We start from the raw sequence: 14,001 nt of genomic DNA, 5'->3' as shown, positions 1-14,001 counted from the left end.
GCAAAACAAATACCGTAGCAGTTTCAGAAATTTAGCTCAATACAGACTATTATGAAAATACGAGTGCACCATGTTTAGAAACATGCATGTAAAAAAAATAAAAAAATTAAAAAAAAGTTATGTTACAAACGTTACCAAGATCATTTATTTTAAAACTCGCCTAAAAGTAGACCGAAGATCCAGATTGAATGCATTCATTTACAGAAGTAGTTTTAACAAAATAACTTTGAGGTTACCTTTTTAAATATTTTGCCATTCGGTTGCATTTCATTTTCTTCGCTCAGCAACTCTCTGGTGCCCAGGCAATCCTTCTTTGCAAACTTCTCAGCGGCGATCTCGAACAGTTTGTCGAGGGTGTCCGCCCCGGGGAAGGTGATGGTGGCCAGGCGCTCGAAATGGGAAACGGCCCGGTAGGGACTCCCCGGCTGGTCCGAGACTGGTTTTGCTTTGAGGCGCTTGGACATTTCTCTTTTCTTCTTGGCATCGGTGAGAAAATACCACGGTATGAATGTAATGGCACTGTACACACACATCAACAGGTAGAGCGGAAGCAACACACAGATATGCAATTCGGTCTTTAGTGTCATGGCGGCAGAGCTTGTTATTTGGGGGGGAAAAGTGTCAGTCTCTTGGTATTCTTTGGTTGTTAAGGCTTTTTTTCCCCCAACAGTCGAGAAGGCAACAACGGAAGCAGCAGCGGTGATAGTGCCAACCAGTGCAAGCTCGGTTTTCAGGCGCTACAACTAAACATGGAGTGATCTTTGGAAGCGAACAGTATACACCTGTCAGGTGAGCCGCGTCCAGACCGGAAGGAAGAAGAGAATGAAGTCAAGACGTTAGTGGCATGGTTAGTACAGTGGAAGCTTTTGGTCTTCTTAGGTCGACAGGAAAGGACTCTGAAGTAACTGGAGATTAGAGGCGCACAAGGGGCGGGCCCTTTAACTCACTCGTTTTTTTCCCATTCTTATAAATATTTACCGTTTGTGTACTTGGATATTCATCTCAGACATTCCACAAGCATCTAAAACGTCTACAAAATACTACTGCCTTCATCCTAACGCAGTCAAAATGGCCGACAGCCAAAATGTTAATGGCTTTGCCTTTAAATATTTAGACAAGTGGGAGTAGTTTGTGCTTCTAGTTTTCCATGGTTTTGACCTAAAATGTTGCTTTCTGATAGAATTACATTTTAGGCGCATGTCTAGCTTGGGAGGCAAGGGGCTCGCGCCTCTGCTCTGCCCATCTACAAACACGCCCCCACAAACCCACGACGTGTTTTCGTCGAGACCTTCATTACGTAAACAGCTGCGTTCCTCTGTGGCCAGACCATAACGTTGTGACATCTGCGTCGGGGTTAGACATGCCTATGTAAGGGCGGCATCGGAAGATTATAATTTGCCTTCAAGGCATTTATTAAGAAGATTAGAAACAAGAAAACTTCCAAGCAGCCTTCCCTCGGTCGATGAGGTGACGAGTTGCAAAGCTTGCATTTTGAAACAGGATTTTAGCGAGGCAGAAGGAAAATACCCTAGTGCTCAAACTAAGCAATTTAATTAGTTGTCTTTTATAATTTTTAAGTTCTAACTTACACAACGTAACATTAAAAAGAAAGACCAATACGCGTTGCTGTTTTTTATTTCTTTGAAAGGGATTTGATGAAGAGAGACGTGTGAGCAGAAGCCTGGCTGGACTATTTGTACAGAAACTCGTCTTCAGATTATCCCACCTAACACAGCTGTACCTGATCTTCACAGCCACCCCCCTTTCCCCCCCAGGCCACCAGATGTGAAAAGGTTTTGTCCCATTTTGATTGTCTCCCACTTTGATCCAGTTATTTCAGAGGGCCTTGCATCAACGCTAATTTAAAATAACAATAACAAAAGAAAAAAGGAAAAATACACTACATGGTTAAATCGGAGAAACCAAAATGGCAAAGTAGAATACTGAAAAAATGCACCACAACAGTGTCTCCTAAAAGCCATAAGCATGCAAAGTGACAAACCACAGCACAAGCATTCGCACCCCACACCACTCAGTGTGCTAAGCCAATTTACATCAGCATGCAATGTAAATTGAAGTTTGAGTTTTAAACAAGCCAGCTTTGAAGCATACACAAAGCAGCACAGTATATATAAACACAAGGTACTGAAAGCTCGTCTAGGGCGCTCAATGTCCAACTGTCATTTTTTTACAACTTTATTTCCTCTATGATGAGGACTAATACGAATCCAAGACAGCGCCATTAAATGGACACCGATCCCTCACCCAGTCTGTGCCATGCTTCATCAGTGGGCTCGCTCTTCACTGTAGTTCAGGTACTTTTTGATTGTGGTGGTCTCCCCACAGAAGCGGGGTGTGGGAGGGAGGGGCGTCTTGGCAGTGTCCTCATTTTACCTTAATGGCTTGTCTTTTTTTTTATTTTTTATGTTTAGATGGTACCTATCCCTTAGGCCAAGTATCTCAAAGTCTATCATGTCAAGGTGTACAAAGAAAGTGCTTTCTGCGAGACTGATCAAGGTGCCAGGGTCAATTTTCAGCCAGGAGTAACAAGAATGGGGTTTCTGTTGGGCAAGTAACAGGACCAGTAAGTTGGATTTTTTACTGTATGCATCCTCCCCTCAACCTTACCCAAATGTCACAGTGAAAAGCAATGAGGGACAAATCAATTTGCCAGATAGAAAATAGAAGGGGAAGGAGATCATCATCAACCAAGACAGCAAGTGCAGTCAAGAAGTGGGCAGACCTGAAGAGCAGAAAGGCCTTATGGGCCATCGAATTGTAACAAAATGGCACCCTTTAATTTGGGTCCCACATAAGTGCGAGTTAGTGGAGAGGTTTTTGGACATTTCTTGGAAAGTTAGTGTGTAGATGACAATATGTTACCACATCATGGTTTAGTAATATATTTACTAAAATTGAGTGTTTAAACAAACTGAGAAACACTCTTTCCCCGATAGCAATGTTGTCAGTAAACTAAGTCGTCCTAGGTTATGTGGGCTAGACCTCATGGGTATGTGGACTAGATTCTTGAGATGCATGCAGCAAGCTTTAGTCTACTTAAACAAAAGAGTTTTTATTGTACTACAGAAATGCTGAGCTCACATATTTGAAGGTGCAATCATATGTGAGAAATAAGAAAAATGCGAATCTGTAAACTATTTGCCTAGGATCACACAATTTGAGACTTGTTTACGGGTCAAGTACATTACAGTTAGGTCGAGTAGATTATTTAAGTTACTCAACATGCAGGTCTAGAAACATTTTTATGATTTTTCGAGCTCTGCTTGTGATGTATGTCGTTTATGGTGCTGTTATATACACACAACAAATATTGTCCTGTGTGGAGTCTTTTGTGGTGTATTTATTGCGTCACTGGTGTGAGTGTGTTGCACAAACGATTTACACACTGCCCCAGATGACAAGCCTGCCTGCTCTGCACCAAGCTCCCAGAGAGTGAGCACAGGTTATGTTTGGTGTGTAACTCACTTGCCCTGACTAGAGTGCTGGGTTCTGCCTGAGGTAGGTGCATACCCTAGCCAACCAGAAAACCCATTTCTAGCAAACTTCTATGATTTCAGATGTCATTTTAAATTCAACTATCCAATAAGATTTTAAATCAGAAAGCCAGTCCGAATTAACTGGTCAAAGTTATGACTCTTAAATAAATTGTCTCTTTTGTGATTACAATAACCAACGTTTATACCAAAAGCAGACACTAAAATTGATATAAAGCCATAGATGATGGCAGCATTTCCCCATACCTTCTCAAATACATGTCTATAGCTCAGTTACCATTACACAATCTATTTTCTTGAAGATAACAGTATATTTGGAAACATACAGTAATAACTTAACACCCATTTATATTCCATGGCGTGTTCGTGGATTCTTTTTTATCCTCCAATTGGTTACTCGTTATTTTGTCTCCTTTCTTTCTATTCTCTTGTCATGTTAGCAGTTCAAAAACGTCAATTTCTTATAGATGTATAATTACTATGAAGAGTTAAATGCAGCACTCTGAATACCATTTACATTAATTTGAATCTCTGAGTTTGTGCTGATCGCACATACATTTTTTTTTTTTTTTTTAAAACCTTACTACTATCAGCAGTGAAGGCTAATTTCTACTTTCTGATAAATTATTACTAGCTCACAGAGGCCACTGAAGTCCATTGTGCCTTTAGCTGTGCTTCATGTCTGACATTTCTAAATGTCAGGTTAAGAAATGCTTATCGGCAAGTGGTGTGGCCGGCACTATATCGTAAATATTTTCCAATGTTTCTGGCAATTATGAAATCTATTTTTGCAACAAGGTATTTGTTGAATGATCATGTACAACTATTGCTAAAATCTTCTTTAGGCAATTTGATATAAGCAGTTGTCACATAACCTCAAATATTAACTTTATTCATTTGATTAGAGAAGCCTCCAGACCTAAATCAGAATTTGTAGAAGTCTCTACAGCAAGGGGCCTACAAATAAAGGAACACTGGGCAGCATATATCGATATTTAATATTGCACTTTTTTTTTTTTTAAGCGGATTGGAACCCAGCACACCCTCGTGTGACATCATTTTGAAAACAAACTGTAGGTCATGGAATTATGCTGCAACTAAAAGTGTGGCATAAAAAACAGAAAGAAAAGAAGAGCTTTTGTACAATATCTGTTGGTTATCCTATGTCTTGCATACAGAATGCACTTGTGTATGATACTATAAAAATACAGCCAACCACAGTTTAATTATTTGCAAGTTTCCGAAGGAAACCTGTTGGTTGATTAGCGTACATGATTCATTTACATTTACACAGAGAAAAATCACAATACTATTTCTGTCGATTTGTTACCTGCAAGAATTTAACAGGTTTACCCAAAAATTGATTAAAAATGTAAACTTTGTGACTAAAGGGGTACATGGAAGGCAACAAGTACTACACTAAAAATACTTTATTTTTGCTTTAAATGGCAGTGATACATCTAAAGTAATCTATCAGCAAAAAGGTTTACATTTGCCCACTGTAGAATCACAACGAGGTGCTTGAGCGAACCCCACCATTTCGCTCAAACAGTCAACATACACTGAAAGGTGAAATGTAAGACTACTTTTTAATCAATTAAAAGATAATGATTTTAAGAATTATTTTAAGATTGTTAGATACTTGGCAAATGGTAGCCTGGCGAGGGAGCTCATTCTCTTTGGGATATGACCGACCCATCTCCTTTGGCCAACAGACCATTTGAAGGATTTTAAAATGAAAAGTAACCTTTGAATCTCAGGCACTGAATGGTGGCACAGTCCATGACCTCCTATGGACCTCCAACAGAAGCATACTCCGCTGTGCGCCGCAGCGGGGGTTACACCCAGGCTGTTTTTGGATGTCTGGCAGGTGAGCAGGCTAGGTACACTCCCCAGCTGAAGAAGCAGACACCCATAAAAGGTTTTGGGGGAGGGAGGTCTTGGGGCCCTCAATCCTTCGCTAAACCTTTGTGCTTTTCAGGTGGATTTACCCCAAGCAAAATAGATTGGGCAAAGACCTGATGCATTGCCTCCCAGTGATCTATGCAGGATTATACCGAAATATCAGAGGGGTACTTGAGTCATTTGCTGCAATGACTAACATGGAATAAGCTGACCTTACAAAATACAATAGCTGTGTTCTTGCTTGGTTACTTTCTATTTCAATGTAAGTCTTGCACGTGTGGATTCATTAATTCACTCTGTCCGAGCTCGGTCACATCAATAGGTTTTAAAACGTGCAACTGTTAATGAAACATCACTTATTAAATAAGAACGCTCAAGACTGCAAAGTATAATTTCTGAGGGCAATACATACAGGACTTCTGAAAGTAATAACTCTTCTTTCTCTTCACAGACAATTGCAGGTAACCTTATCTGCAATAAAAAGAGAAAAACAGATTTCTATATTGATATCTTGAAGCACAGAAAAGAAAAGTTAAAGAATATTTTTTAAAAACCTTTATTTATATATTTTGATACATGTGAAAAACCAACAACACATGATGCATGTAAACGAGTGCATGTACCATATCACGGATCCCACTGGACCCCCAGGGCTGCCCAGTCCTCTGTGACCTTCTCGTCGGACGAGACAGCCTCGGGTGTTGTTCCTCTGCAACTCCCCACTTCATAACGTCTCTAATCCATAAAGCCTCGCTTGGAGTACGGGGTCCCATCCAACCAATTGCTATTCTACACTTAGCAAGAAACAGTGCTAATTGCAGGAGTTTATATGAGATCTTGCGCCCCTTTTGCCATCATCACCATACCAAACAGGCATGCCTTGGGTGTCACAGGGTTAGCGATTCCCACCGCCTCCGTAATGCAGGGCACTACCACCTCCCAGAACCCATGCACCTATACACATTGCCACACCAGATGGAGGAATGTGGCCCTCTCCTCCCCACAACCAGCACGTCACGCCGCCCTACCAGGAGCACTACTGTTGAGCCAGGTCGGTGTTATGTTGAAATGGAGTAGTTTAAATTGACTGTTACAGGACATCGTTTTTACCAGACTGTATGCATGACCCCAACTAGAGTTCTCAATGGGCTCCTTCCAGATCTGCCTCCCAGGCTGCTTTTGCATTGTACTCACTCTTCGTCAGGTCCCCTTAGAGAGCCTTATAGAAAAGAGGTATAAGGTATCTGCCCCCCATTCTCCATCTGAGGATGGGGGGTGGGGGGGGGGGGGGGGGGGGGGGGGGGGTGGGGGGGGGGGGAGGGAAGGGGAATTGGGGCAGCCGGGTGTGCAAACTAAATATCTTTTGCAGTGTTTTGTAATTTGGCAAATTGTAGAAGTGGCCTTGTCCTACTTAAAAGTGTCTTGTGCTTCCTGAAAGGTGATGAAGATCTCTCCCGGGAATAAAGCTCCAGGTATGAGACGTCCACCCTCTCTCCATGGACATATCTCAGTCTATAGAGCAAAAGGGCTCCAGATCCCATATGTGTGATTACCTGTCAAGGGGGCTCTGCACAGCACCTTTTTTTTTTACAACGTTTCCCCACACATGCGCAATATGCTGGGTCAGATAGGGCACTTGAGTGTCTGCCCCACTCCCCTTATTAGAATACATGGTAACGTGCCACCCCAAAATAGCACCTGTAGGAACAACTTCTTCCAGCTGTCAGTGTGTCAGCATGTTGCAGATGTGCTGCATAGAAGTACAGCTGTATGTCCGGAAAGGCCAAGCCAACTTCCTCCTTGTCCTCTTTCAAGACCAGGAAGGTCACCCTGCTGTGCTACCCCACCCACACCAATAAGATAAGTAATCCATTTAGTGTCCAAAAGAATTTCTCAAGCAGGGGGAAGAGCCCATTTTGCAGCAGGTATAATCACAGTGGAAGAAAGACCATTTTTGCTACAGCCGCTCTCCTCATGACCAATAGAGGGAATGTGTTCTAGAAGTCGACCGATTAAGCAAGACCCTTCACCACTCTATCCACACTGATGAGCCACCACCGTCCTAGTGACCATAATGCAGAGGTACCAGAAGCTCTCCAGCTCCCACCGAATGCCCAAGTCGGGCAGCTGGTTATGTGCAACATAGCTAGTCTCCCCAGGGGAAATAGCAGTGTTTTCCAAAGATTCACAAGTAGGCCAGACACTTGCCCAAAGCGTCTCATCAGTACATACACCACCTCAGCAGGCGAATAGACATTCACCAGCACATTATTTGCATACAATGAGATGGCATGTGTTGACTCACCCATCTGTGTGTCCCTGAAGTCCCCACCTCTCTACACAACAGGATGGCCATGTGTTCAAGCACCGAAGCAAACAATAAGAGCGAGATAACCAACCAGGCCTCCGAAATCTCCCTTCCAACTTTGACGCAAGCTAACGGCATTGTATACAGCAACTGCACCCATTCTCGGAAGACTGGACCGAAGTCTATCTCCCGAAGCACCATCATAAGTAGAGCTCCCGGTTTTACGGTATTTATATATATATATATTTTTTACATTTCCATCTGTATTTATCCATATTTATTTTGTGAATAAAGGGAATGGTACATTTCCACATTTATTTAATTGATGAACATGCACCCATATGTTGATGATGCCTGTTGTGTTATAGAAAATTAAGCAGCCAAATATAAGACAACATTGCACCCACAGGTAAATATTACCATTATAGTTCATATATATGTTAACATACCCTTATATATAAGGAAATCTCATCCAGTTTTTAACTTTCCATGCTGTCTCGCTTCTTGGCAGCTGGCGTGCAATTCACAAAAGACAGCATGGCGAGTCGCTCACAAGAAGCGCAATATTCTGTATTTTTCCGCTTTTAAAAACAAATAGACAGGAAACACATTGTTTTCTGTCTGTATATATCTATAAAAATCAATAAAAATTGAAACCTGTGAGCCTTAATCATAAGATAGCTCCACCCCACCGTATCAACAGCCTTCTCAATTTCAAACGATTCGAAGGAGAGCCCGATTGGACTTCGCAGTCTCATGAAATACGCAAGTTAGACGCCTCAAACTAAGCTGTGCTGCGCGAGGGCATAAAACCACATTAGTCCTCATGGCCCGACTAAGACTACTCCTTGCAACCGATTCGCTATTATTTTGCACAGAACATTAACATCAGAATTGATCATAGTGAGTGGTCTGTATGAAAAAGGGTCCAACCCCCCACCCCAAATTCAACAAACGGCAAATTACACCCACACGCATGGTTGCGGTCAGGATGCCAGAAATGACAGCATATCTAAACTGTTCAAAATAACCGCTGACTTTTTAGAACTCCAAATGAGCTACACATTAAATATCTATGAATGTTTTATTTCCCCTTCGTAGATATTGCCCAAAAGGGATGTTCATGAATTACTCAACAGAAAAAAGTGCCCTCGCAGAGAGGACGCAAACCTCACATTTCCTGCTCCTCGACTATAACCCTGCCTACTGAACTCACCCACTTTTGAATATTGAAACAGCCCAGGTGGCGAGAAGCGAAAGGCGTCTTTCAAACCTCCTAATGATTCTCGAGAAGATTCTGGTCCAAACTTGCAATAAATGGGGCTAAACACTTCAATAGGCAGTGTACGCTCAAACAATGTAATTAATCATTCTGGCTACTTTCTGGGCCGGTTATGGATTTTTTATGCACTTTTTAGGAAGCTCTAGGTAGACAGAATTACAATAGAGCAGTTGGAACACCAAAGAGCATTTAGAATCTAGACTCTGAGAATGAAGAGAAGAACTTTCCTCCTCTTTAGGGTAAGTGGTTAAAAACGAACACAAGATAATGGAGTTAATTGGGCTCAACCTAATGAGCCGAGAGCCAATCATCACAAAAAGGTATTGTTGTTATTATTTTTTTTTTAAATCACATTGTGCGGATGAGAATTTCTCACCCTAAATTTAGGAGACCAGAAAGAAATTCATGGATTGTGAACAATTTAAATTGGGCTAAGATTTGTGTTGTGTTCCCATTTAGTTGAAGTTGCTCCCTCCTCATCCATGGCCGACACCTTGCTAATAGTCAAACTCTCTGCTCTTTAGAAAGGATTATATGAGGAGTATCTTATTTAAAAGACTGGTTGAGGAAAGCCTAAGAGATCATAAACAAACAACAAAAAAGTGACATAACTGAACCATGCAGGGGACCGCAAGTAGCAAATCTGGTATCAGACAAGCACAGGGCCTCTCCGAAAGATCTATTGGTAAGAAAGTTATGAAATCAAGCATGGGGTAGATATTTAACTCTAATCTCATACCAGTGTAATAGTAGCTGCAGGCAATTTATTCGGATTATTGCAGCCATTACCTCTTGATCACCACATTAATGACACACATAAAGGGCAGTTCTCACCACAGTCTGTATACTATACCCATGCTGAAAGCCAGCCTATAGAGCGTGTAGAAGGCTATGAGAATCACACAACTTAGATAACTGGTTGAACACATTACGCTGCAGGAGCAATGGCCATAAAGTGATATGCCCTGTTTTGTATAAAGGTTTAACACAGAAGCATTGCCAGAGCAAACTGGCTTGGATTTAATGCAACAATGGAGGAAGACAAGGTAGGCACAAATGATATTTCCAAGCTATGGGACATTAAAGCTAGACCTTTTGGCTCTGTAAATTGTTGGTAGTAATGTGGTTTGCAGAGTTTCTGGAGTTGCAGTATTGGTTGTGCTGGCCTGGGTGGGAGTGTTGTGTAGGTAGTGCTGGTGGCTGCCGTATTCTTATAAGAATTATTGAGATTTGTGTTTTTGGCACTGCTGGTAGTACTGGTGATGGTGGGATCTGTGGCGGTACTGCAAATGATGGTGGTGATGGTGGTGGTATTGTGCAAATTGTTGGCAATCTCGGTGGTGGTGGGTTTTGGTAGTGTAGTATAGGGGCTGACATTTGTAGTGGTGCTGGTTCTTCATGTTGACAGTGCGGTTATTGGAGATGTTTGTATTGGTGTTAACATGGTTGTACTAGTAATGGTTACAAGCTGATATTGGTGGTAGTACTAGTAATGGTGATATAGGAGTTGTATTGGTGGTGATGTGGTAGAGGCGAGTCCGGGCCCTCACTGACCACTACATCTCATACACATACCGCCTACTTGTCTTTTTTGCTCATCACATCAGGATAACAGCATAAAAAAAACCTTGAAAAAAAGATTGCTTTCTACATGCAGTGAATGTATGAGATAAATAAACTTTAGATGCAAATTAGTCCCACAGATTCTCATACACCCAAAGACTGCCATAAACATCCAATGCCAGGATGGTGAGAGAAACAGTCCTCTGGATGTTATGTGACTAAAATGGGATTGACAATATCCCAAGCCAGTTGAAGCGGGCCCAGCACTTAATAAACGGGCTTTCCACTGCATTGAGAATTATATTTTAGGGTCGAGCCTGCGTTGCATGCGCTCGCGCATCGCAGCGCAACGCTTTAGTTTTTAGAAAAGGGCTCGGACCCTGTCGACGTCACATCAGTGTGTTTCATTGGTTCGTGGGCTTGCCTAGTAAAATCTGCTTGCTTTCATTAGTGGAAGGCATGCACACGTCATGCCTTTTCCGGTGGTTAGCCCTCCGGCGAGCACAGCGACCAAGTACAGAAAACATGCGAGGCTCGCTGTTTTCTGTCCTGCTTGTGGACTACTTTTTCCTCTATTTTCCTAGCGCGATTTCGCTTGGCAGAAGTCGAGCGCTTTACACAGTTAATTTCACTTTTTCGGGTTACGTACATAAAAGCACTTTTGCTGATAGATGAAAATTCGGGTTAGGAGTTTACAACGCGATCAGCTCTAACAATGAGCAAACGCGAGACCCTTTGCATTGCAAATGCTTGTTCTTACATGTTGTTCTTAGTTCAGCATAGGGCACCCGTGGTGCACGCAGTCAAACCATGAGGCTAAAGCATGAAGTATCCAGTGCACTCTGCATCGTGACCATGAATTAACAGAGGCGACCGTTTTAAGGCCAAGCCACAGCAAATATTTTTGTACTGCGCAAAACAGATGTCAAGTGGCAGACATCAAGTCTCAAGGGTGGTTTCAAGGTGAGGTATGGGAGAATTAACAGCATGAATAAAAAGGTTACTTTAAAATAGCATTTGGAGCAAGGATATTTAGTTCCAGAAACATACTATTTGTCACCTCTGAAGATTTATTTTTCCATGAGGAACATTAACAGTTTAGCAGCATGAATTGTGTAATCAATTAAATTGCAGTTATGAAATGACACAATATGATGTTTGCTACTTCATACCATCTGCGTTGGCACAGTTACTTAAATGAATCTGCTTATTCCCTTAAAACGACTCCGAAGCAATGAATCAGATCAAATGTTATTGATTTAGATTGCATCAGTGACCAACAACATTCACAATTCTAAATTATTACAATTAAAAGTAAAGAAAAATGGCCCGACAGTCTTGTTGTAACCCTAACAACTAATACAATGGTAAAAACCAGATTGTCGGATTCGAGTAGGTTATATTTACACCATGGTTTTAAAAAGTGATTTCTATCTCCCTTTACTGATGTACTGGGGCAAACAAAAAGAATGCGCTTGTAGTGGTGGGACTCAACATCAAAGTTCACACACTACAGCCGTATTTCCTTTATCAGACCAGTGCCTTCTGCAGCTAAAGGTAAAATGCCCAATCTTAACAGAAAAAAAAATTGTCTAATACTATGTTCCAAACATAACTTTAAATATTCTCAATTCTGTTTAACAGGTATACTGTCAAAGTAAGGCCTATGTTTCTAATAGCGATATTAGGGCACTTTGGGATCCGTAGATTCACTGGCCCTGAAGAAAGCCAATGACCCTTTCGGGCAAGAGTGGGCTGAAACATGTCGAGCCGACATGTGAAGGACCAATAATTGTTCCTATCACATATTTGTTTTTAAACATTACCCTATCCCAGCCATAGTAAAGTTGGATTGTAGCTGAATGATCAAGGCATTTTTAGATCACTTTCTCTGTACTTTCTAGTGTTTTTGTTCACGGATCCTTAATAGTTTCCTGGACTTATGCGGAAACTACCCCCTTGGTTAGGTGGGAAGGAGACTCCCATGATGCTATTAGCTAGGAGTACACCGGAGTAATAATATACTTGTGGTAGAAAATAGCTGGTGAAGGTCTCCCAAAAGAAACTAGAGGGACTCCTTGGTGAATACTGGGACAAGTAGTTACACTCCTGTTACTATTAAAAGATTGTACAGAATTACAGACAAAACGGTCTGCCTTGTGCAAAAACACTCAGACTCTAAAGACAAAGGTATGAGGGTTTGTATGCCTGTAACTTGTTCAGATTTCACTGCACAGTTCTTGTAAATGCCTAGTGTCAGTAAAACGTGTGAATCTTTGTAAAGTGTAAGAGAATCTACAGAGCATAAATTTGACTTTTTAGGTCTGATGTGAACCCACACCTTTCGATTTTAGTATAGCCATAAGTATAATATGCTTACTTATGGGAACGTTCACCCAGCCTTCTTCAGCCATTGGTAAGTTGCTCAGCCATTCTCATTTTTATTCCACCCCCTACAGCGTACAGGAAACGACAATGGGTCAGCTCACTTTGAACACTTGCTAACTCAGGGATACTCAAAGTATGCTAGGGGGAGGGAGGCTTCCAGGTCTCAACATTTACCTGTGGTCCCCTGGTGAACAGTAGCACTGGGGTGCTTTTTACCTGACAGAGTAGTTACAATCAGAAACCTATTAAAAAAAGGGACAAGCCTTTATTTACATTTAAAAAAAGGAAAAGAAGCAAAGATCACCACTTATCTTTAGCAACACATTCATGTTTTAAAGACATTGTGGAACAGCCTTGAACAAACATGATAAACTCTTTAAAATTAAAAAGTGGATATTGTTAACACGCTGAAGCATTTCACCTTAGTACATAGATTATTTCACGTCATTTGGAGGCATTTATTAGAAGTGATGGGTTTCAAACATGAACCTGAACTTAGACATATTCATGCCTCTCCCAACCAGTAATGCCATTAGTCAACCAAAAGGCAAGACATTTGCCATGTGCACCCCCTGGGAGGCACAAGATGTCGATATACATGGAACAATATTATAGTTCATTAAATCAAAACACAGTAGGTCTTGTACATCGCACATCCTGAACCCAAGTGAATTAAAACAACTGCCTAGGATCACACAACTTGGTCAAGTGGGGAATCCAGGATTAATCTCTGGTTATGTGGTTTCAGCATGCGCAATTCAGGCACTAGTTAGGTGTCTCTTTCCCTCTCACATTTTACATCAAGTTAATAGGGTGCCTTTAATTCTTGCTGCATAAGGTTTGGGTATAGATGGCAGATATAAGGCACATGAAGGTTTGCTCCATTTTGGGCTTGAGGATCCATGAGAAGCTTGAGTTCAGCCAGGGCAGGCAACTGGCTTGAGCCTGGTTCGAGGATTTTGTGGCTCGCCCACCTGTATCATAGAATAGCAACTAAGAGGACAAAGGTACAGAAAGGATAGGATTTGACCTTCAAAATA

At 41.6% G+C, this 14,001-nt stretch overlaps 1 protein-coding gene across 6 annotated transcripts in view; it reads right to left on the bottom strand.

Annotated features, from left to right (window-relative positions):
• ACSL4 (acyl-CoA synthetase long chain family member 4) overlaps nucleotides 1-14,001 on the bottom strand; it is a 173,273-nt gene that overhangs the window by 67,899 nt on the left and 91,373 nt on the right. For 3 of the 6 annotated variants that reach the window (XM_069211456.1, XM_069211466.1, XM_069211448.1), the window contains exons 2-3: nucleotides 5,833-5,891; nucleotides 237-782 (exon numbers count right to left, since the gene is read on the bottom strand). In XM_069211456.1, the coding sequence (XP_069067557.1) occupies nucleotides 237-587 (351 nt within the window). In that variant the 5' untranslated portion in view covers nucleotides 588-782; nucleotides 5,833-5,891. The remainder of the gene's footprint in view (nucleotides 1-236; nucleotides 783-5,832; nucleotides 5,892-14,001) is intronic. The other 3 variants (XM_069211482.1, XM_069211488.1, XM_069211473.1) reach the window with 1 other exon arrangement.

Source organism: Pleurodeles waltl, chromosome 2_1, assembly GCF_031143425.1.
Source record: "Pleurodeles waltl isolate 20211129_DDA chromosome 2_1, aPleWal1.hap1.20221129, whole genome shotgun sequence".
NCBI classification, from domain to species: Eukaryota; Metazoa; Chordata; class Amphibia; order Caudata; family Salamandridae; genus Pleurodeles; species Pleurodeles waltl.
Note: the sequence above shows the minus strand (reverse complement) of the source record. Positions and strands in the feature narration are given on the sequence as shown.